The following is a 23,767-nucleotide window of genomic DNA, read 5'->3' on the forward strand; positions in this document are numbered from 1 at the left end:
TGCTGAGCATTTATTATGTGCCAGATAATGCTGTGTTTTTAGGTATAATTATAGTAAGAGCAAACACATATATTACTTATTTTTACAAGGCATTTTTAAAAAATTTTTAATTTATTTTTGGCTTTGTTGGATCTTCGTTGCTGTGCACGGGCTTTTACTAGTTGTGGTGAGTGGGGACTAGTTTCCAGTTGCGGTGGTTGGGTTTCTCCTTGCAGTGGCTTCTCTTGTTGCAGAACATGGGTTCTAGGGCTTGATCTCAGTAGTTGTGGCACATGGGCTTAGTTGCCCTGCAGCATGTGGAGTCTTACCAGACTAGGGATCAAATGTGTGTTCCTGCATTGGCAGTTGGATTCTTAACCACAGGACCACCAGAGAAGTCCTTCAGATTTTTTTTTTCTAACTTCCCTTTTGATTTCTTCTTTGACACATTGGCTACTTAGAATTATGTTCTTTAATTTCCACACATTTGTGAATTTTTCATGTTTTTTTTCTATTACTCTTTTATATTGTAGTCAAAGAAAATACTTTGTATTATTTCAGTCCTTTAAAATTTATTTTGATTTGTTCCTTAAAATAGCTTCTATCTTGAGAATGTGCCATGAGCACTTGGGAAGAATGTATATTCTGTAGCTACTAGATGGAGGGTTCTATAGATATCATTTATGTATATTTGGTTTGGGCATTATTTAAGTGTTGTCTGTCCTTGTTGATTTCTGCATGTTGTTTATTATTGTAAGTGAGGTATTGAAGTCTCTGAGCAGTATTTTGAATTGTGTATTTCTTTGATCATTTATATCATTTTTTTTTTGCTTCATTTTAGTGCTTTGTTCTTAGATGTGGGTGTTTATATTGTTCTCTCTTCCTGATAGGTTGTCTTTTTTAATCATAAAAAAATGTTGCCTTTTATCTATGATAGCATTTTTTGTTTGTTCTAAAGTTTACTCTGCTTGACAGTTGACTAGCCATTCCTACTTTCTTATGATTGCTGTTTATATGGTGTACTATTTTCCACTCCCTCGCTTTCAGTCTATTTGTATCTTTGTATCCAATGTGTGTCTCATGTAGACACTAAGTTCAGTTCAGTTCAGTTCATTCGCTCAGTTGTGTCTGACTCTTTGCGACCCCATGAATCACAGCACGCCAGGCCTCCCTGTCCATCACCAGCTCCCAGAGTTCACTCAAACTCCTGTCCATCGAGTTGGTGATGCCATCCAGCTATCTCATTCTCTGTCATCGCCTTCTCCTCCTGCCCCCAATCCCTCCCAGCATCAGTCTTTTCCAGTGAGTCAACTCGTCGCATGAGGTGACCAAAGTATTGGAGTTTCAGCCTTAGCATCAGTCCTTCCAATGAACACCCAGGATTGATCTCCTTTAGAATGGACTGGTTGGATCTCCTTGCAGTCCAAGGGACTCTCAAGACACTAAATTCATTGGTTTTTAAATCCAGATTCACAGTCTCTGCCTTTTGATTATATAATTTAATTCATTCACATTTAATCTTATTTATACAATTGGGTATACTTTATCATTTTACTTTATATTTCCCTATCTTGTGTGTTGCTCTATTTCTCATTACATCTTGTGAATTAAGTGAATATTTTCTAATGTAGCATTTTAATTACTTTAGTGATTTTTACTCTATATATTTTGAGTCATTTCCTTATTGATTTCTCTAGAGATTACCACATATATCTTAACCTATCAGAATCAGCTTGATATCTTTACTAACTTAATTCTAGTGAGATATAGAAACCTTAAACTTAAGTAGATGCATTCCTTTTCCAGGCTTTTTGTGGTATATTATAAATATTATTTCTGTAAATGTTGCAAAACTAACAATACATTTCTATATTTATGATTTTGTATAATTTTGTTTATCTCAGAGAAGCTGAAATTAGAACAAGTGTATACTTATAGACTTTTTACATTGGTCTTCTTGTTTATCATTTTTATTTTCTTAAATTGTTCCTATTTTTCCAAGCTTCCATCTGTAATCATTTCTTAAGCTAGTACAGCCTTGCTTCTACCTACTTCCTTTCTGTTTCTTTTGGAAAATCTGTATTTATGTTTGGTCCCAGTGACAACATCATACAGAAATTCTTTTATACAATTGCTTTTTAAATCGGTAGAGGAAAGGTAGAAATAAGCACTTATTCTGTCTTTATAATTACATAATTTACTGGGTACCTTGTTTTTTGTGTAGATTCAAATTATTGACTGAGGTCATATTCTTTCAGTCTTAAAAATTCAAGAAAATTAGAAGATCTAATTAGTTTTATCCACTTTGATTAAAATCTTGTATTGAGAAGTTTGTGAAAAAAGTTTTAAAACAGTTGGTCAAAAATCATCAGTCACTGTGAGACAATACTTATTTCTTAACCAGAGTTCTAGGAGATAACAAAAGTAATGGAGAATCACTTAAAAGCAAAGAACCTCACATAATCTCTTATCAGAAATGGCATTCCAAGAAAACTTTATTTTCTTAACAGAAAGACAAATTTAGTCCAAGCCTTATATTATCTTGCTCCCAACAAAATCAATTTACCCAACTAAATTCAATCCAGTCTTAGAAAATCCTGATCATGTGTAACTCTTTCAATACTTTTTCATAAATTCTCATGCCTTCATTTACTGAAAACTTATCTTACTTTCCTTAAAAGATTTTTGCACACCAAGTTACTTTTCTTGCTGACAGATTTTGAAGAGATCGAAAGTCTAGTAAGCCTAATTACAACAAAAATATTATGCTTAACATTGATGACTCCTGAGACTGTATTATGTCCATGTTAATCTATATTAATCAAACCAATAAGCTTAAGCTACCTTCAGTATCAGATGTCAGTTTGGTACTGAATACTTTCCAGATGATTTAAACCTGAAATTCATTCTGGCCACATTACTTTATATGTCTAAGTATTTATATAAGCACTTAATTTCCTTTAAGTCAATTAAATATAGCTTCTTTTGTGAATTAACAGACAAACACAGAGGCCTCATACTTCCTCTTCCAAAATTTCAGCCATGAATCAGGTACAGCAATGTAAAATCTTCTGTCTTCAAAAGAGTTTGCTTTAAATTTGGATTTCTAGCAGATGGGACAAATCAAGCTCACTTCTCTAGATGGCTAAATCCGTTTCACTAATATTTAGGGAAAAGATGCTCAAAGTTTTTATTTTTCCTTGACAAGTTCCAAATTATTTACTCTCTTTTTCAAAATTTTTACGTTTTAAAAAGATGGTACAGAGAAAGGTTTCTAGAGAAAAGCCAGGTAGGACATTTGCATCTCAAAGGCACAGGCAGATCCCTCCCAGGATAACTGAGTTTCCCCTTTGTTTAGTACTTGTAAGCCTCTTAAGGTAGATGGGGAAGGTTTTGGGAGTGTGAAAAATATTGGTGGGTTTTTAATTATTTTTGGAGCTACACCTCTGGTCCTGTAAAGACTAGATTTGTAAAACAAGGAAAGTTTTTTGGTTTTTTTCCCCTTTTAAAAAGAATTGGGTGGCTTCTCAGTGATACTGAAGGAGTAATATAACCATTTACCCATGTTGGAATGTTTTACTTTCCCTCCTGTAGGTTAGGGGAGAAGGCCTCTTTGAAATTTCTATCCAGGAAGATCCTCTGGAGAAGGGAATGACTAACCAGGATGGTATTCTTACCTTGATAATCCCATGGATAGAGGAGCCTGGCAGGCTGCAATCCATGGGGCTGCAAAGAGTTGGGCAGTGCAGATACACATGGTCAGCTCAGTTGGATCAGTGGCCTCCCATTTTGGTACTCTGTTTTCAGACAATTTTGGGTATCCTCCCTGGCTTTAAGACGCTTCCCACATGGCTCAAGTAGTAAAGAATCTTCTGCCTGCAATGCAGGAGACACAGGAGATGTGTGTTTGATCCCCAAGTTGGGAAGGTCCCCTGGAGGTGGAAGTGGCAACCACTGTAGTATTCTTGCCTGGAAAATTCCATGGACAGAAGATCCAGGTAGGCTACAGCCCATAGGGTTGCAGAGTTGGACACGAAGGAGCATGCACATTCGTGTTCAGACCTTTGATCTGAGGAGGCTTGCCTACAGCCTCTCCCATTGGCACCATTTGAAATCTGTAAGCACACAGATGGAACCATGCATGACACTACAGTGTCTGGATTTGTCCATTCAAAGGCAAATAGATAATGGAAGTCTGGGTGCAGGGAAGAAAACCACCTTTAGTTCCAGCACTGTGAACCAGTTCAACCACCCATAGTTTTACAGCTTAGATGGGCTTGTCAACTGAAAGAGATGTGCAGCTTGAGAGTAGTGTGTCAAGTTTTATTTGAGGCAAAATGAGGACAGCATCCCAGGAGGTTGCACCTCAGTTAGCTCTGAGAGACTGCTCCCAAGAGGCAGTGGGGGAAGGTCAATATATAAAATTTTGTTGAAGGGGGAGCTCAGTACAATTAAGCACTCAATTTATAAAAGATTTTCTGCTAGTCATGAAGGGATTTAGTACTTTTCTAGCTATGAAGAGGTGCAGGGACAGAGTGCCTCACTCCACCCTGAGCTCCTTCAGGGGTGTTGAAGGTCAGCAGCCGCAGCACAGGGTTCAGTCTCTGCAGAGGCAGACAGCAGACGCCCTTGTTGTTCAGTCACTGGCAGTGCTCTTGGCGTCATTTTGTATCTGACAGGATGGAATGGTGATCTCTTCTAGTTTGAGACTGTGTTAGATTCCTCTGGCCAAGACCAATTGTTTGTCCTGGTGGCTGCCATCTCCACAAAGACCTCCAGCTTGGGCTGTTTTCTGGAATTTAGTGAGCAAGGCCCTTCCCGACAAGCAGATGGGGCACTCGGATGTGAGCAGAAATGGATATGCAAAGGTAAAGCCTTCTAGCAAGCAGTTGAGGGGAGGGGTGGATTACTTGGTTTGGGCTTTCTGTCAATCCCTGTTATACACCATTGAGAAGACAAGGGTCCAGGGACATCAGTTATTACACAGTAGACGGCCCCCATATTTAGTAAGAATATGACTTTCCTACCTGCCACATCAAAGATTACCAGAGGTTTCTCTGGAGAAATGACCAGGTATCCTTTGGGAGCCAGGGAAAGTCCTGAGCTCCATCAGTCTTCGGTCTTCTTACCATCATTGGTTTGGTAGCCCCAGGTCCCCTTTGGGACTGAGGGCAGTTCTTCTAGTGGGCTTCTCATTTTCATATTAAGCAGAGTCCCGGTGGACTTTTCCCATACAGGCAGCATTTGTTTTTCCAGTGACCCTATTGGCCACACTTAAAACAACAGCTATTTTCTTAGTGAGACAGTGGCTCTGATCCATGCTTCCTGGTTCTTGTCCTCACCACGGGTTTTCACAAAGGTGGGTAACCCTGAGGTGGTGTGGGGGTTAGGGCTGCCTCTGCTGATTGTGCTGTTAACTTTTGAAACATTTTTGCCTTTCAACCCTATCTCTATTGTTAAATACTACAAAGGCCAAATCCATGAGCTGATTTATAGGGGTCTAGGGTTTCCAGTTCCCCTGATAGGAGTTACAGATAAATGGTCCAGATGACTGTCCCCGCTCAAAACTGGGGGGAGTAGGATTTCCCAGCTGTGGATCTCAGGGAGGTGAACTCGTAGGGGAATCATCTGAAACATCAAGCTCCTGAAGGGGAAGAAGGCATTTTGAAGGGATGTGAACCAGGCACACCCAGCTGGAGTTCTTTAGACCTGGATTTTGGAGTAGGGTCATGGACCTTCGGATGGATGGGACTTCCTCCCCCGACCATTTTCCTTTCCTTTTACAAAATAGGCCCAGCTGCAAGATGGTGTTGTAATTCAGTCATCCAACGTTTTCTTTGCCACATCTCTTGGTTTCCTAGTATGTACTGGGATCACGCAGTATTGCAAAAGAAAATTAATTTCTTAAACTATCCGGTCTAAATTTTCTCCAGTTAGCTAATCTGCATCCTAGCAGGGAGTCCTTCAGGATGCTTGTAGTTGCCCCCATTTTTTTGGGGGGGGATATTTTGATAAGACAGGGGTCTGATTGATCCTTGTCAGATGGTAGTTATTTGTCCTGGCATTTTCCCAGTGTCAACAGTGAGGTCATTGTGAACACCTGAAATCTGCCACATTGGTTAGCCTGAGGAGGCCCCTTGGATTAGTTAAGGAAAGGAATAAAAGGCAGTGGGAGAAGAAGCAACCAGAATCCCAGGGCCTAGATCCTTTAGAAACAGAGAGAGGAGACCTCCCTGAGCCAACCAAACAGATTACCTTTATCTCTGAAAGAAACAAATAGAGCTGAAGGGTATCTCTCCTCAGGATGTGGTCCATGTGATGTTGAGGAGGGCTGTTGTTGTTGAGCCGCTCAGTCATGTCCACTCTTTGCAACCTCATGGATGGTAGCATGCCAGGCTCCTATGACCTCCACTATCTCCCAGAGTTTGCTCAGTCTCCTACCAATTGAGCAAACTCTGGGAGATAGTGAAGGACAGAGAAGAGCTACCTCTTCATAGAATTAAAAGAGGCAAAACCCAATCTGCTGGCAAAGCCAGCAAGCAGGAGCAGGGATCAATAGATCGTCCAAGAGGTCAAGAGAGAAGGAGGATATGAGAGAAATCTAGGACAGGAGGGACGGTGTACAGTCATGATGCTTCCCAAGAGACATTTGTAAGCCCACTACCTCCTCTCAGGGGTTGGTAAAGTCTGCCTGTGACCCCACGAGATAGTGCTCGCCCACACTTCTGTTCAAGGCTGTCTGGGTGCCCCACCAGATGTGACCCTTAAGAGGGAGCATGACACCTGGCTCAGTATCATAATTGACGATGGGGTTGAAATAAGGAGGAAGACTGAGTGGGACTAGGAAGGTGCACAGCTGCAAGCCTCATAGCAGGGAGGACCTGCAGCCCTCTGGAGAGAAGTGCTTGCCCACAACATTCCCTTGGGTCTGCAGTGATGCTCTCAGCCCCAGAAGTATTCGGGGAGGGCCAGGCTACAAATCTGAAGGAGGATTCAGGGAATTCCCCAGTTTGGGCCCTCTCGTAGTTCCAGCATCCTGGAACTGGGGCTGGGATGAAGGATGAACAGGGAGGGGAGGAGCCACAGGGGAAACTCACCCAAGCAAGTTGTCAGTTGCGTGTGACACAGTCTTTATTTGAATGTCCGGTGGTCATCTTGTGGATCTTCTCAAGTTTACAGAGGTAGAACGATAGAGGAAAGCAAAAGATTGAGGGCCCTTGGCCTTGTGGGCTCCTTTACAGCCAGAGAACTGGTCTCTGCCAGATCCTGCAGGCAGTGTGAGCTACCATCTAAGGGGCTACTTGAATCTACATGGCTTGTGACAAGTCCCCGTCACCCTTCAGAGGGGGAGCTGTAGCCCAACAGGTGGATGGAGATTATGCTCTTTGAGGCCCCTGTTGGGCAACAGAAAAGAGGTTGAAGGAAAGAAAGTGGCACACAAGAGGCCTGTCACGTGCGAGGTCTTAGAGTCCCTGGGATGGCTGCCAAGCATGGGTTCTTGGCTTCTAGCAGGACAGAATTCAAGAAAGAGCCATAGTAAAGAGAAAGAAAGCTTATTAAGGGAGATACACACTCCATAGTATGGGCCATCTTGGAGGACAGGAGACACCTGAGTATGGGGATTATCACTTTTTATAGGGCTGGCTAATTTCATAGGCTAATGAGTGGGAGGCGTATTCCAGCTATTTTGGGGAAGGGGTGGGGATTTCCAGGAATTAAATTAGGCCATTGCCCACCTTTTGACCTTTATGGTTGGTCTTGGAACTGTCAGTGGTGCCTGGAGGTGTGTTATTTAGCTTGCTGATGTATCATGATGAGCATCTCAGTTCAGTTGCTCAGTTGTGTCCTACTCCTTGCAACCCCGTGAATCGCAGCACACCAGGCCTCCCTGTCTATCACCAACTCCCGGAATCTATCCAAACCCATGTCCATCGAGTCAGTGATGCTGTCCAACCATCTCATCTTCTGTTGCTCCCTTCTCCTACTGCCCCCAATCCTTCCCAGCATCAGGGTCTTTTCCAATGAGTCAACTCTTCACATGAGGTGGCCAAAGTATTGGAGTTTCAGCTTCAACATCAGTCCTTCCAATGAACATCCAGGACTGATCTCCTTTAGGATGGACTGGTTGGATCTCCTTGCAGTCCAAGGGACTCTCAAGAGTCTTCTCCAGCACCACAGTTCAAAAGCATCAATTCTTCGGCACTCAGCTTTCTTTACCGTCCAACTCTCACATCTCTCACATCTGTACATGACTACTGGAAAAACCATAGCCTTGACTAGACGGACCTTTGTTGACAAAGTAATGTCTCTGCTTTTTAATATGCTGTTTAGGTTGGTCATAACTTTCCTTCCAAGGAGTAAGCGTCTTTTAATTTCATGGCTGCAGTCACCATCTGCCGTGATTTTGGAGCCCAAAAAATAAAGTCTGACACTGTCTCCACTGTTTTTCCATCTATTTGCCATGAAGTGATGGGGCCAGATGCCATGATCTTAGTTTTCTGAATGTTGAGCTTTTTCACTCTCCTCTTTCACTTTCATCAAGAGGCTTTTGAGTTCCTCTTCACTTTCTGCCATAAAGGTGGTGTCATCTGCATATCTGAGGTTATTGATATTTCTCCCAGCAATCTTGATTCCAGCTTGTGCTTCTTCCAGCCCAGCGTTCCTCATGATGTACTCTGCATAGAAATTAAATGAGCAGGTTGACAGTATACAGCCTTGACGTACTCCTTTTCCTATTTGGAACCGGTCTGTTGTTCCATGTCCAGTTCTAACTGTTGCTTCCTGACCTGCATGCAGGTTTCTCAAGAGGCAGCATCTACTGAGACAGAAGATCTAGTGGAAGTTTACTCCTGGACCATCTTGTACCTGTTTGTTTCTAGTCAGTTTATGTCATATCCTCAGGCTTTGTCATCCTTTTAAAGGTTGTGCCCTGTGGATTCCTTTCTCAGTTTAATGTATATATCTATCATTTTCAATAATTCCCTGGGGCATGAATTCCTCTAAAACTGATCCAATTAAATGTGGGTTCCCCAGGTCCTTCTTTGAGATGCGTTCTGACCTCAGGGTTGTTCCTTCCAGCTGACTTTTCCAGTGGTGCTCTCTGACAGACTAGGCCACTTGCCATTTAGCCTGTATCTCCAATGAGTCTACAAACCTTCTCCAGGTTGTCTTTCTCCATACTGTCAGTGTTTCTGAAAGTGCCCGACAGTTGATCACAAAGTTCCTTCGAGAAGAGATTCTGAACTCTGTTCTGTGGTCTGTTTGTGTTCTCATCCCTGACACACTCTCTGAGTTGCAGCTCTGGAGCTGGGGCTGGGGACAGTGGCATTCTTCTCTTTAAGTGACACGCTGCATTAGGCTTCCCTGGTAGTTGGTAAAGAATCCACCTGCAATGCAGGAGATCCCAGTTTGTTTCCTGGGTCAGGAAGATCCGCTGGAGAAGGGATAGGCTACCCACTCCAGTATTCTTGAACTTCCCCTGTGGCTCAGATGGCAAAGAATCTACCTGCAGTGCAGGAGACCTGGATTCAACCCCTGGGTTGGGAAGATCCCCTGGAGAAGGGAAAGGCTACTCACTCTAGTATTCTGGCCTGGAGAATTTCATGGACTGTATAGTCCATGGGATCACCAAGAGTCAGATAAGACTGAGTGACTTTGACCTCATTAGGAACTTAGTGTTTGGTGCAGGGGTAGCAGTAGCAGCCCCAGAGCTCTTCAGTGTGCTTCTCCTGGTCTGGAGCCTTCATGCAATGAGCTAAATCAGAGTGATGGGCTCCCAGTTTTCTCAGAATTGCTGTAGACAGGTTAGAGCCTCTATCTCACAATGTGGGGATGACAGAGGAGGGTGCAAGCCTTCACCTCTCAGCTGTGCTCACCTGCAACTTCCATGTAGCACCATGTACCTCTGGTCTGCACGAGAAAGACTTTTTCTTGTCCTTTCTTGTCTGCACCAGTCTGGGGTGGAGTTTCCCTCAGTTGAGCTGAGAAGTGGAGAGGGAGAGACAGCCTGGGTTCAGATCCACAGACTCCCACTGGTCTTACTGACTTGCAGTAGAGTGTTAATGTTATTCTGTTTCTTCCCCAGTGGCTCGGAGTTGAAAACTTCTGCCTGCAATGCAGGAGATGTAGGAGATGCAGGTTTGAGTCCTGGATGCGGAAGGTCCCCTGGAGGAGGAAGTGGCAGCCCACTCCAGTATTCTTGCCAGGAAAATCCCATGGTCAGAGGAACTTGGTGGACCATAGTCCATGGGGTTGCAGAGAGTCAGACGTGACTGAGCACGCATGTGGGCATGGCTGGAGTAATCTGTTCAGACATGTTTGAGGAGTTTTCTTGGCTTCACAGGGTCTTAGTTGCGGCACATGGGATCATCTTTGTGTCATGCAGGATCTTTCATTGTGGGGCGTGGGCTCTCTGGTTGTGGGGCATGGACTCTGGTTGTGGGGCATGGACTCTCGTTGTGGGGCGTGGACTCTGGTTGTGGGGCATGGACTCTGGTTGTGGGGCATGGACTCTGTGCTGTGGGGGCTCTCAGGTTGTGGGGCGTGGGCTCTCTGGTTGTGGGGCGTGGGATCTCTGGTTGTGGGGCATGGACTCTAGTTGTGGGGCATGCACTCTCGTGGGGCATGGGCTCTGGTTGTGGGGCATGGACTCTGGTTGTGGGGCATGGACTCTATGCTGTGGGGGCTCTCAGGTTGTGGGGCATGGACTCTAGTTGTGGGGCATGGGCTCTCTGGTTGTGGGGCATGGACTCTAGTTGTGGGGCGTGGGCTCTCTAGTTGTGGGGCGTGGATTCTAGTTGTGGGGCATGGACTCTAGTTGGGGGGCGTGGGCTCTCTGGTTGTGGGGCGTGGGCTCTCTGGTTGTGGGGTATGGACTCTAGTTGTGGGGCATGCACTCTCGTGGGGCGTGGGCTCTGGTTGTGGGGCATGGACTCTGTGCTGTGGGGGCTCTCAGGTTGTGGGCTGTGGGCTTGCTTTGTGCTGTGTGGGTTCTCTGGTTGTGGGGCATGGACTCTAGTTGTGGGGCATGGACTCTGCGGTGTGTGGGCTCTGGTTGTGGGGCATGGACTCTGTGGTGTGTGGGCTCTCTGGTTGTGGGGCGTGGACTCTAGTTGTGGGGCGTGGTATCTCTAGTTGTGGGGCATGGACTCTGCGGTGTGTGGGCTCTGCTTGTGGGGCATGGACTCTGTGGTGTGTGGGCTCTCTGGTTGTGGGGTGTGGACTCTGTTTGTGGTGTGTGGGCTCTCTGTTTGTGGGGCATGGACTCTGGTTGTGGGGTATGGACTCTAGTTGTGGGGCGTGGACTCTCTGGTTGTGGGGCGTGGACTCTAGTTGTGGGGCGTGGTATCTCTAGTTGTGGGGCATGGACTCTGCGGTGTGTGGGCTCTGCTTGTGGGACATGGACTCTGTGGTGTGTGGGCTCTCTGGTTGTGGGGCGTGGACTCTGTTTGTGGTGTGTGGGCTCTCTGTGGGGCATGGACTCTAGTTGTGGGGTATGGACTCTAGTTGTGGAGCGTGGGCTCTCTGGTTGTGGGGCGTGGACTCTAGTTGTGGGTATGGACTCTAGTTGTGGGATATGGACTCTAGGTGTGGGGCATGGGCTCTCTGGTTGTGGGGCATGGACTCTAGTTGTGGGGCGTGGGCTCTCTGGTTGTGGGGCGTGGGCTCTCTGGTTGTGGGGCGTGGACTCTAGATGTGGGGCGTGGACTCTAGTTGTGGGGCGTGGACTCTAGGTATGGGGTGTGGACTCTAGTTGTGGGTATGACTCTAGTTGTGGGGTATGGACTCTAGTTGTGGGGTGTGGACTCTAGTTGTGGGGCGTGGGCTCTCTGGTTGTGGGGCGTGGGCTCTCTGGTTGTGGGGCGTGGGCTCTCTGGTTGTGGGGTGTGGGCTCTCTGGTTGTGGGTCTTGGACTCTAGTTGTGAAGCGTGGACTCTAGGTGTGGGGCGTGGACTCTAGGTGTGGGGTGTGGACTCTAGTTGTGGGTATGGACTCTAGTTGTGGTGCGTGGGCTCTCTACTTATGGTGCATGGGCTCAGTAGTTGTGGCGTGAGAGCTTAGTTGCTCCTGGGCATGTGGGATCTTAGTGTCCTGACCAGGGATCACAGCCATTTTTTTGCATTGCAAGGTGTGTTCTTAACCACTGGATCACCAGGGAAGTCCCTTAGGAATGTCTGAGGGATTTTAATTGTTAATTTTTGTTTTCAATTCAATGTGTCAGAGAGTGTGGTTTACATAATTAATTTTTAAATTTCTTGACTCCTTTAGGATCTCTAAAAATCTTGCCCTTTGACTATTTTTATTTCTGGAATACTAATTAAACACATTTATTAGGTTTTCTCAATTTATCATCCATATTTGTGGCTTGTATAGTATCAGTATATACAGATCTTTAAATGTTTATAGCCCTGTGTTTTAGGTACCTTTATGCAGTTTGTCGAACTATTCTTCAAGGATGTGATGTCTGCAGTTCAGCTAGTCTGTTCACTTTATGTTTTAACTTTGGTGCCATTTATTTTTCTGTTTCAGTGACCATACTTTCCACCTCCAGTATGTCCAGTTGGATCGTTTTCTCTAAAATCTCCACTTATTCTTTAGTCATGTCTACTGGGCTTTGTTCTGTTATTTTGTATTCTTATTTACTACTTTAATACTTTGAGATATATTTATTAACTTTGTTTTTAAATTTTCATAACGTGTGAAAACTTGTTTGTATCCATATCCTTCACAGAAATAGGTGTTATTGCTCTTTAATTTGTATGGTGAATTTAAAATGCTGTGCCGCTGTCATGATGGCAGTTTCCTTAGTACTAGTGTCTCTGAGGGTGTTCGTTGGAAGGACTGATGCTAAAGCTGAAACTCCAATACTTTGGCCACCTCATGTGTCGAGTTGACTCACTGGAAAAGAGTCGGATGCTGGGAGGGATTGGGGGTAGGAGGAGACGGGGACGACAGAGAATGAGATGACTGGATGACATCACCGACTCTGGACATGAGTTTGAGTGAACTCCGGGAGTTGGTGATGGACAGGGAGGCCTGGCGTGCTGTGATTCATGGGGTCGCGGAGAGTCGGACATGACTGAGCGACTGAACTGAACTGAGTGTCTCTGAGCATCGTTTCCTATGTTTATTATTCCTTCTGAGATGTTCTGTTTCTGGTTTTTACCTGTTTTTCTAAGTTGTGTTCTTATCAATTTCTAGTGAGTTCAAGTACTCTAACTCTGGATATATATCAGTAGTTTTCCAATAGTGGTCTAGGGACTCCTGGGATTCCTTAGTCCCTTTCAAGGGGTCAGTAAGGTGAAAACTATTTTGTAATTATACTATGATATTATTTACTGATTTAGCTGTGTTGAGATTTGCAGTTATAGTGGGTAAACTACTGTGGAAGTGAAGTGAAGTTGCTCAGTCGTGTCCGACTCTTTGCGACCCCATGGACTGTAGCCCGCCAGGCTTCTCTGTCCATGGGATTCTCCAGGCAAGAATCCTGGAGTGGGTTGCCATTTCCTTCTCAAGAGATCTTCCCAACCCAGGGATAGAACCCGGGTCTCCCGCATTGCAGGCAGACACTTTAACCTCTGAGCCACCAGGGAAGCCCTTTGGAGTAATCCACAATTACCCAAAAAAACTGTTAAAATGTTTCTTGCCAACCAACTACATATTTCTGTGAGGCAATAAACCAGCATGTCACATGTCATTGAATTCACAAGCCAGTGTATGAATCCATCTAACTTCTCTTAAAACAGACATTAAACAGCTTTTCAAAGTATAAAGCAATGCTACTCTTCTCACTGATTCTTTTTGAAGAGTGTTATTGTGTCTAAAAGGGTTTTTTAATATTACTGCCTGATGAGATTTTACCATTTTAAATTTGATTAATAAACATTTTTAAAGTTTTCAGTTTGAATATCTAATAATTTAAATATTGGTAGCTATATCCTATATAAAAGTTCTCTGATGGGTGCTTAGGGATTTTTAAGAATGGATGTAAAGGGATCCAGAAACCAAAACTTTTGAGAACAGCTCCTATAGATTTTTCTGTCATTTTTTATTATTTTTATTTTTCTAGAGCCATATATATCTATTGTCTTTTAAAGCTTCTGATTTTTGCATGAGGATTTGATTTTGTAAATTGTTGCAGGGGTTCACTGCAAAGACTTGGAGTTATACTCGTGGCTAAGCTGAGGAATACACAGTGGGAGCAGCATGGGGATTGGCATGGACAGAACCTGGAGGAGTCCACGTTCAGGCCTCCTGTGTTCTGTCCTTCCAGTGTGAGGCCACACTGAAGCTCTCCCTTTTTCAGTGGTGAAAACCCAGTAGCATTTGTGTGACGCAGTACCCAAGCACTGATTAGGAGCTAGTCATAGAGGCTGCTAAAAAAGTCCCAGACCTCAGAGGTGCAGGGTTTCCTTGCTTGGGTGGAAACCAATTTTACCATGTGGGGAACAACGCCTGTTCAGGTAGGAAATGTTTACCAGCCAAGGGCCAGTCCTGTAGGCAGCCTCCAGCCTGCGGTGTTCTCTTTTATACAACTTGTTAATAACTCTTTGACGTGGATCCTGAATTGCTGTGTGTGTTAATGTGTGCTTCTCCCAAAGTTAAGGAGCACTCTTCAGAAGAGGATACTCTTGACACAGTTTCTGAGAGCATTTTGGAAGTATTGTGGCTTATATTCAGGCTTCTTTCTGTGGAAGGCAGTAACATGATATGAATAGGGAACACTTGCTCTGTTCGCAGTCCTTGTGGTGAGCCTTGCCTCAGCTTCCAGCTTCATCTAGTGAGGTTCACTTTTTTTTTTTTTTAGGTTCGCTCTTCTACATGGTGCTTGTATCACATCACATAGCTTTGATGTGGTCAGTCATGATACAATCATTATAAATCAATTATTTATCATATGGCAATGTATGTGTTAGTAAATGCCTGATAAGTTTTTAAGATTTATGTTGAAATGTGACACTTTCAGTTTTCTTATTCACAGTTTCACGGACCTTTTTGGTGAGGGGACGCAAATCTTCCTTTAGCTTACAGAGCATTGTCCCTGATTAATTTCTTCTCTGTCTTCCTTGTCTGTCCTTGCTGGAACTCCTTCAGTTTGACGTTGTATATCTGGGATCTCTCTTCGTTTTCCCTTTGCTCTTCTAATTTTGCTCTGCACTACCTAAGAATTCCATTACTTCATTTACAAACATATAATTATATTTTTAAACCTCATTTTCATTTATTCAGTTACTTTAAAAATTTCAGTATTTGTATTTTAAAATTTTTCCAGAATTATTTTCATATTTACCATTTCCTCTCTTCTACAGTAGCTTTATACTAGTTTTATGGATATATTTTCTGTATTTACTAGTTAGAATTTTAGATATTTACAAATGATTCCTACATTGATTCCTTTTATGTTATTTTCCCTTGCTTTTTCATTTTCATGTTTTTCTTTAATGCTCCTGTATTTCCTCAGATTTGGTTAGGAAAATCTGGTTTTCATTTATGATTGTAAATGAAACTGATAGTTTTCTCATTGATTATAAGCTGTCTGATGTCAGCCTTGAAGACAAAGCCTGACAGTAGGTCAATCTGTGCATTTAACTCTGGCTCAAATGAACAGGTAGGAAAGTGGACAGTGGTGGCTGTCATGTCAGTGCCAGTGCTAAGTGTCTCTGCAGCCTGTGAGCAGGAACAGGCCCCTTATTAACAAAAATAGCAGCAGAGCTCCCTGTCTTGGAAAGTAAACTTTTCTCATTTTTAGTATTATAGATTTCTTATCATTTTTCTATTTCTTGTATCATTTCAGTGAGATTTTGAAATGGATAGGGGGAAAAAAGGCATTCTCAGTTTTAGATGTTATAATTAAACTCAAGGGACTTCCCTGGTGGCTCAGAGGTAAAGGCTAAGCCTGCCAAGCAGCAGACACAGGTTCCACGCCTGGATCGGTAAAATCCCTTAGAGGAGGAAATGGTAACCACTTCAGCATCCTTGCCTGGGAAATCCAATGGACAGAGAAACCTGCTGGGCTAAGTCCATAGGATTGCAAAAGACATGACTTAGCGACAAAACAACAATTGAACTCAATATAGCTTGTAGGTATGTTAGAAGCATGCTTTTTTTTTTTTTTTGCCTATTGTTGCATGACTAATTTCTTCTAAGATAAATATTTGAATTTAGAGAAGTTTCACTTCTGAATTTGAGGCATCAAGACATGGTGGTAAAGGGTGTAGCCTCTGGGCCAGGCTCCTGAGCTGGAGTCTCAGTTTTCATAGCATAGACATTAGGCATGTGATATAATCCCTGCCTCCCTCAGTTTCCTCATGATGGATGTAAAGATTATACAATATTAATAAATTAAAGAGATTTAAATGAGTTACTGTTTGTAAAGTGCCTCTAACAGTGCCTGTATTATCAGTCACTTGTAACTGCTAGATGAGTATTTGTTAAATTAAAAATAATATGTATATAAAGTCATGCTCAAAATTCTCCAAGCTAGGCTTCAGCAATATGTGAATCGTGAACTTCCAGATGTTCAAGTAGGTTTTAGAAAAGGCAGAGGCACCAGAGATCAAATTGCCAACATCTGCTGGATCATGGAGAAAGCAAGAGAGTTCCAGAAAAACACCTATTTCTGCTTCATTGACTATGCCAAAGCCTTTGACTGTGTGGATCACAATAAACTGTGGAACATTCTGAAGGAGATGGGAATCCCAGACCACCTGACCTGCCTCTTGAGAAACCTGTATGCAGGTCAGGAAGCAACAGTTAGAACTGGACATGGAACAACAGACTGGTTCCAAATAGGAAAAGGAGTACGTCAAGGTTGTATATTGTCACCCTGCTTATTTAACTTATATGCAGAGTACATCATGAGGAACGCTGGGCTGGAAGAAGCACAAGCTGGAATCAAGATTGCCAGGAGAAATATCAATAACCTCAGATATGCAGATGACACCACCCTTATGGCAGAAAGTGAAGAGGAACTCAAAGGCCTTTTGATGAAAGTGAAAGAGGAGAGTAAAAAGGTTGGCTTGAAGCTCAACATTCAGAAAACGAAGATCATGGCATCTGGTTCCATCACTTCATGGGAAATAGATGGGGAAACAGTGGAAACTGTCAGACTTTATTTTTGGGGGCTCCAGAATCACTGCAGATGCTGATTGCAGCCATGAAATTAAAAGACGCTTACTCCTTGGAAGGAAAGTTATGACCAGCCTAGATAGCATATTAAAAAGCAGAGACATTACTTTGCCAACCAAGGTCCGTCTAGTCAAGGCTATGGTTTTTCCCGTGGTCATGTATGGATGTGAGAGTTGGACTGTGAAGAAAGCTGATCACTGAAGAATTGATGCTTTTGAACTGTGGTGCTGGAGAAGACTCTTGCGAGTCCCTTGGACTGCGAGGAAATTCAACCAGTCTATTCTAAAGGAGATCAGTCCTGGGTGTTCATTGGAAGGACTTATGCTAAAGCTGAAACTCCAATATTTTGGCCACCTCATGCGATGAGTTGACTCACTGGAAAAGAGTCTGATGCTGGGAGGGATGGAGAAGGCAATGGCACCCCACTCCAGTACTCTTGCCTGGAAAATCCCATGGTTGGAGGAGCCTGGTAGGCTGCAGTCCATGGGGTCGCTAAGAGTCGGACACGACTGAGCGATTTCACTTTGACTTTTCACTTTCCTGCATTGGAGAAGGAAATGGCAACCCAGTCTAGTGTTCTTGCCTGGAGAATCCCAGGGACGGGGGAGCCTGGTGGGCTGCCGTCTATGGGGTCGCACAGAGTCGGACACGACTGAAGTGACTTAGCAGCAGCAGCAGCAGCTGGGAAGGATTGGGGGTGGGAGGAGACGGGGACGGCAGAGAATGAGATGGCTGGATGGCATCACTGACTCGATGGACATGAGTTTGAGTGAACTCCGGGAGTTGGTGATGGACAGGGAGGCCTGGCGTGCTGTGGTTCATGGGGTCGCAAAGAGTTGGACACGACTGAGCGACTGAACTGAACTGAACTGAACTGAACAGCTATATATAGAAACACACACAGTTGACATTTGAACAACATGGGTTTGAACTGTGTGGGTCCAATCATACATGGATACTTTCAGCAGCAAACACTAGAATACTGCATGATCCACATCCTGGGATGCAGAGCCCTGGATACAGAGAAACAGGTAAGGAAGACTGACTATAAATTACACATGGATTTTCAGCTGTGACTGGTGGGGGGTGGGGGGTGTTAGCATTCCTAACCCTGTGTTGTGTTGTTCAAGGCTTAACTGTATTATGAATTTATTCCAGATAATAATTTGTCTTGAAGAGTTGAGATGTATTTGAATTGCTTAAATAACCATCACTGTGTTCTCTGTTTAATTTTTTGCAGCTTATCGTGAGCCGCATTATTATTACCAGTTCACAGCTCGATATCATGCAGCTCCCTGCAACAGTATCTATAATATTTCTTTTGAGAAGAAACTTCTTCAGATTTTAAGCAAACTTGTTCTTGACCTTTCATGTGAAGTTTCCTTACTTAAGTCTGAATGTCATCGTGTTAAAATGCAAAGAGCTGGTTTGCAAAATGAATTGTTTTTTACATTTTCAGGTAAGTATATGCAATTCTTTAAGGAAAATGAAGTTAGAATGTGAACTAATTCTAGAGATGTGTTGTGAATTACCAGCAGCATTTTTAAAATGTAAATACTATAGATCTGAATGGTTCATATTCTTTACTTTCACGTCTTAGTTCTTACAGCCCTCAAATAAATTTCTGTTAATTCATGTACTTAATGAAAAGTTTGGATTCCCAAGTAATTTAAACCTTGCTATCATAATTTACTACAGAATGGAATTTAATATAAGGAATATCTATCATGGTATTTAGCTACCAAGATTTAATTTGTAAAACCATGTATTGTATAATGAATAGGTTAATAGTCTAGACCAGAGAAACTGTTCTAACAGCTTAGTGTGTTTTTCCTAATAGTGCAGAGTAAAAGCCCAATATTTTCTGGAAAACCAAGAACTGGACTTCATATCTGAGGACTCAGATTTATAAAGGGTCTGTTTATGAGTTAGCATTTGGGAATAACCATCCATATGTTTTTAATGAGTCCTGGTGGCAATCTCAGTGTGCTGTTTGCTGTTTCCTTTCTTTCTTCCTTACTCTGTCCTTGATTTATCTGTTTTCGGTGTTTGATTGCACTTACCCATCTCTCTGATATTCCCTTTGCCTTTCCTTGGGACATCTAGAATTGAATGATTAGATATGAGTGAGAGATGTGAGGCTTCCAGGGAAGAGAAGAAGTTGGTTCAACACCATTTTCCAGTCTTTGGTCTTCTTTACTCATTTTCTCTTCTGCCGAAAAGCTTTGAGAGTTGTTTTCCAGTGTCTGAGGCAAACTATGAAAGACGGATTATGAAAGATGCTTTTCTTAGCTCATCACAGACCCACTATTAGCATTCATAAGAGTTATGGGGTATTTGTACCTGGTGTATTTAATAGGTGCTATCAGGAGGTATTTAATATTTATTTTCTATTTTTAATTGGAGGATACTTTCTTTATAATGTTGTGGTGGTCCCTAGTGTACACCAACGTAAATCAGCCATAATTATGTGTATATATATACATATATATTGGAGAAGGAAATGGCAACCCGCTCCATTGTTCTTGCCTGGAGAATCCCAGGGACAGGGGAGCCTGGTGGGCTGCAGTCTATGGGGTCACACAGAGTCGGACACGACTGAAGTGACTTAGCAGCGGCAGCATACATATATATATATATATCCACTCCCTCTTGCACCTCCCCTCCACTCCAGCACTCTAGGTCACCCCCAAGTGCCAGACTCGGCTCCCTTTTTAGCTTGCTGCTCGTTATCTGTTTTACAGGTGATAGGAGAAGGCAATGGCAACCCACTCCAGTACTCTTGCCTGGAAAATCCCATGGGCGGAAGAGCCTGGAAGGCTGCAGTCCATGGAGTCGCTATGAATAGGACAGGAGTGAGCGACTTCACTTTCACTTTCATGCATTGGAGAGGGAAATGGCAACCCACTCCAGTGTTCTTGTCTGGAGAATCCCAGGGACAGGGGAGCCTGGTGGGCTGCCGTCTATGGGGTCACACAGAGTTGGACACGACTGAAGTGACTTAGCAGCAGCAGCAGCAGTGCACATATGGGAATTTCCCTGGTGGCTCAGTGGTAAAGAATCTGCCTGCCAGTGCAGGAGCCACGGGAGCCACGGGTTTGATTCTTGTGTTGGGAAGATGACCTGGAGGAGGAAATGGCAACCGACTCCAGTATTCTTGCCTGGAGGATCCCATGGACGTGTCAATGCTACTTTCTCATTTTGTCCACCAGTCCATTCTGTACGTCTGTATCTCTTTTTCTTCTTTAAATAGGTTCATCAGTACTATTTTTCTAGATTCCATATATGTGTGTTAATAAACGATACTTGTTTTTTTCCCTTTCTGACACTATAACAGGCTCTAGGTTCACCCACCTCACTATAACTGACTCAAATTGTTCCTTTTTATGGCTAATATTCCATTGTATACATGTACCACAACATCTTTATCCATTCACCTGTTGATGGACATCGAGGTTTCTTCTATGTCCTGGCTGTTATGTGCTGTAGTGAACATTGGGGTACATGTGTCATTTTGAATTTTTGTTCTCTCAAGGTATGTGCCCGGTACTGGGATTGGGATTTCTGGGTCATACAGTAGTTTTATTCCTAGTTTGCTGTGAAATCTCCATACTGCTCTCCATAGTGACTGTACCAATTTACATTCACACCAACAGTGCTGTAGGGTTCCCTTTTCTCCACATCTTCTCCAGCATTTACTGTTTATAGGTTTTTTGATGATGGCCATTCTGACTGGTATGAGGTGATAAACTCATTGTAGTTCTGATTTGCATTTCTTTAATAATGAGCAACATTGAGTATCTTTTCATATGTTTATTGTCCATCTGCATATTATCTTTGGAGAAATGTCTCTTTTGGTCTTATGCCCATTTTTTTCATTGGACTGTTTGTTTATCTGATATTAAGCTGTATGAGCTGCTTATAATATCTTGGAGATTAATCTTTTGTCAGTTGCTTCATTTGCAATTATATTTTCCCATTATGGGAGTTATATTTTCCTTTTATTTATTGTTTTCTTTGCTGTGCAAAAGCTTTTAAGTTTAATTAGATCCCATTTGTTTATTTTTGTTTTTATTTCCATTACTCTAGGACGTGGGTCAAAGACGATCTTGCTGTGATTTATGTCAAAGAGGTATTGCTTAAGTTTTCCTCTAAAGAGCTTTATATTTTCTGTCTTTACATTTAAGTCTTTAATCTGTTCTGAGTTTATTTTTGTGTATGATGTTAGGAAGCATTCTAATGGCATTCTTTTACATGTAGCTGTCCAGTTTTCCCAGAACCACTTATTGAAGAGCCTGAATTTTCTCCATTGTATATTCTTCCCTCCTTTGTCAAAGATAAGGTGCCCATAGGTACATGGATTTATCTCTGAGCTTTCTATCTTGTTTCATTGGTCTATATTTCTGTTTTTGTGCCAGTACCATACTGTCTTGATGACTGTAGCTTTGTAATATAGTCTGAAGTGAAATTTTTTGTTTTAATTCTGTGGAAAATGCCATTGCTAGTTATGTAGAGATTGCATTGAATCTGTAGATTGCTTTGAGGAATCCTTCCATGCCTGGGATAAACTCCACTTGATCGTGGTGTATGATTCTTTTAATGTGTGTTTGGAATCTGCTAGAATTTTGTGAGGACATTTGTGTGTCTGTTCGTCAGTGACACTGGCCTGTAGTTTTCTTTTCTGTGGTGTCTTTGACTGGTTTTGGTATCAGGGTGATGGTGGCCATGTGGAATGACCTTGGGAGTTTTCCTTCCTCTGCAGTTTTCTGGAAGAGTTTGCCCAGGATAGGTGTTAGTTCTTTAGATGTTTGGTAGAATTCATTGTGAAGCCATTTGGCTCTGGGCTTTTGTTTACTGAAAGATTTTTCACCCCAGTCTTGATTTCAGTGCTTGTGATTGCTCTGCTCATACTTTCTTCCTAGTTCAGTCTTAGAAGGTTGTGCTTTAAAGAATTTGTCCATTTCTTCCAGGTTGTCCATTTTATTGGTAAATTATTGTGTGTAATAGTCTGTTAAGATTCTTTATATTTCTGAATTGTCATAACTTTCCCTTTTTCATTTTTGATTTTATTGATTTGAGTCTTTTCCTTGATGAGTCTGTCTAATGGTTTGTAAATTTTGTTTATCTTCTCAAACAACCAGCTTTTAGTTTTATTGATCTTTGCTATTGTCTCCATCATTTGTTTTTCATTCTTTTCTGCTCTGATCTTTATGATTTCTTTCCTTCTTTTCGCTTAGAGGTATTTAAAAATTCTTTTTCTAATTGCTTTAGGGGTAAGATTAAGTTGTTTATTTGATGTTTTTCTTGTTTCTTGAGGTAGGCTTCTATTGCTATGAACTTCCCTCTTAGCATTTACATCCCATAGGTTTTGACCTGTGTTTTCATTGTCATTTGTTTCTAGGTATTTTTTTGTTTTTAATTTTCTCTTTGATTTCTTCAGTGCTCTCTTGGTTATTCAGCAGCATTTTGTTTAGCCTCCATGTGTTTGTATTTTTACAGTTCTCTTCTTGTATTTCATATCTAATTTTATAACATTGTGCTCAGAAAAAAAATGCTTGAATCAATTTTTTTTTTTACTTTACCAAGGCTTGACTACTAACCTAAGATGTGGTCTATCCTGGGAAATGTTCCATGTGCACTTGAGAAAAAATGAATTCCATTGCTTTTGTTTTTCTTTTTTTTTTTATTGGAGGCAAATTACATTAATATATTGATTGGTTTTGCCATACATTGACACAAATTCACCCCGGGTGTACATGTGTTCCCTTTCTTGAACCCCCCTCCCACCTCCCTCGTCCCCATATCCTCCCTCCAGGTCATCCCCGTGCACCAGCCCCAAGCATCCTGTATCATGCGTTGAACCTGGACTGGTGATTCATTTCACATATGATAATATACATGCTACGAAATATCCTGGAGATGTCAATTAGGTCCATCTGGTCCACTGTGTCATTTAAGGCTTATATTTCTTTTTAATTTTCTATCTGGATTATCTGTCCATTGGTGTGAGTGGGGTGTGTTAAAGTCATCCACTGTTATTGTGTTACAGTCAATTTCCCTTTTTATAGTTGTTAGCATTTGCCTTGTACATTGACGTATTCCTATGCTGAGTGCACATATATTTATAATTGTATTATCTTCTTCTTGGGTTGATTCCTTGATCAATATGTCCTGCCCTTGTCTCCTGTAATGGTCTTTAAAGTCTATTTTATCTGAGTATTGCTACTCCTGCTTTCTTTTGATTTCCATTTGCATGGAATATTTTTTCCAGCCATTCTCTTTCAGTCTGTATGTGTCCCTACAACAACAATAGACAAACACTCAGGACAAATGATGAGAGCAACACACCCGACAGGAACAGCCAAAGAAACACTCACAGAGAGAACAGAAGACAGAAAAAGATTTAAAAAGAATGAAAACAGAAACCAAAAAAGAAGAGAGAAGTCAATCCAATAAACAAACTTAGAAGTGAAAACAAATACTAAAAACTGGACTGGCAAACTACAAAGCCAAAATCATGGATAAAAATGCAATATGATGAAAAAGTATTGAAAAATTAGATGAAAATAAAATAAATGTATTTAAAAATAAAAGCATTTAAAAAGGAATAAGTAAAAAAGTAAAAAATTAAGGGAATAACAAAAAAAGAACAATGATAGAA

General features: G+C 42.2%; 1 protein-coding gene across 1 annotated transcript in view; it reads left to right on the top strand.

Moving 5' to 3' along the window:
- The window catches only part of ZPBP (zona pellucida binding protein), a 140,521-nt gene that overhangs the window by 24,298 nt on the left and 92,456 nt on the right, over positions 1-23,767 (top strand). Inside the window, exon 5 of the mRNA XM_055420215.2 lies at positions 18,347-18,565. Coding sequence (XP_055276190.1) covers positions 18,347-18,565 — 219 coding nt within the window. The remainder of the gene's footprint in view (positions 1-18,346; positions 18,566-23,767) is intronic.

The sequence above is a fragment of the Moschus berezovskii genome, chromosome 3 (genome assembly GCF_049115385.1).
Source record: "Moschus berezovskii isolate FMDL1 chromosome 3, NW_MosBer_1.0, whole genome shotgun sequence".
In the NCBI taxonomy this organism is placed as follows: Eukaryota; Metazoa; Chordata; class Mammalia; order Artiodactyla; family Moschidae; genus Moschus; species Moschus berezovskii.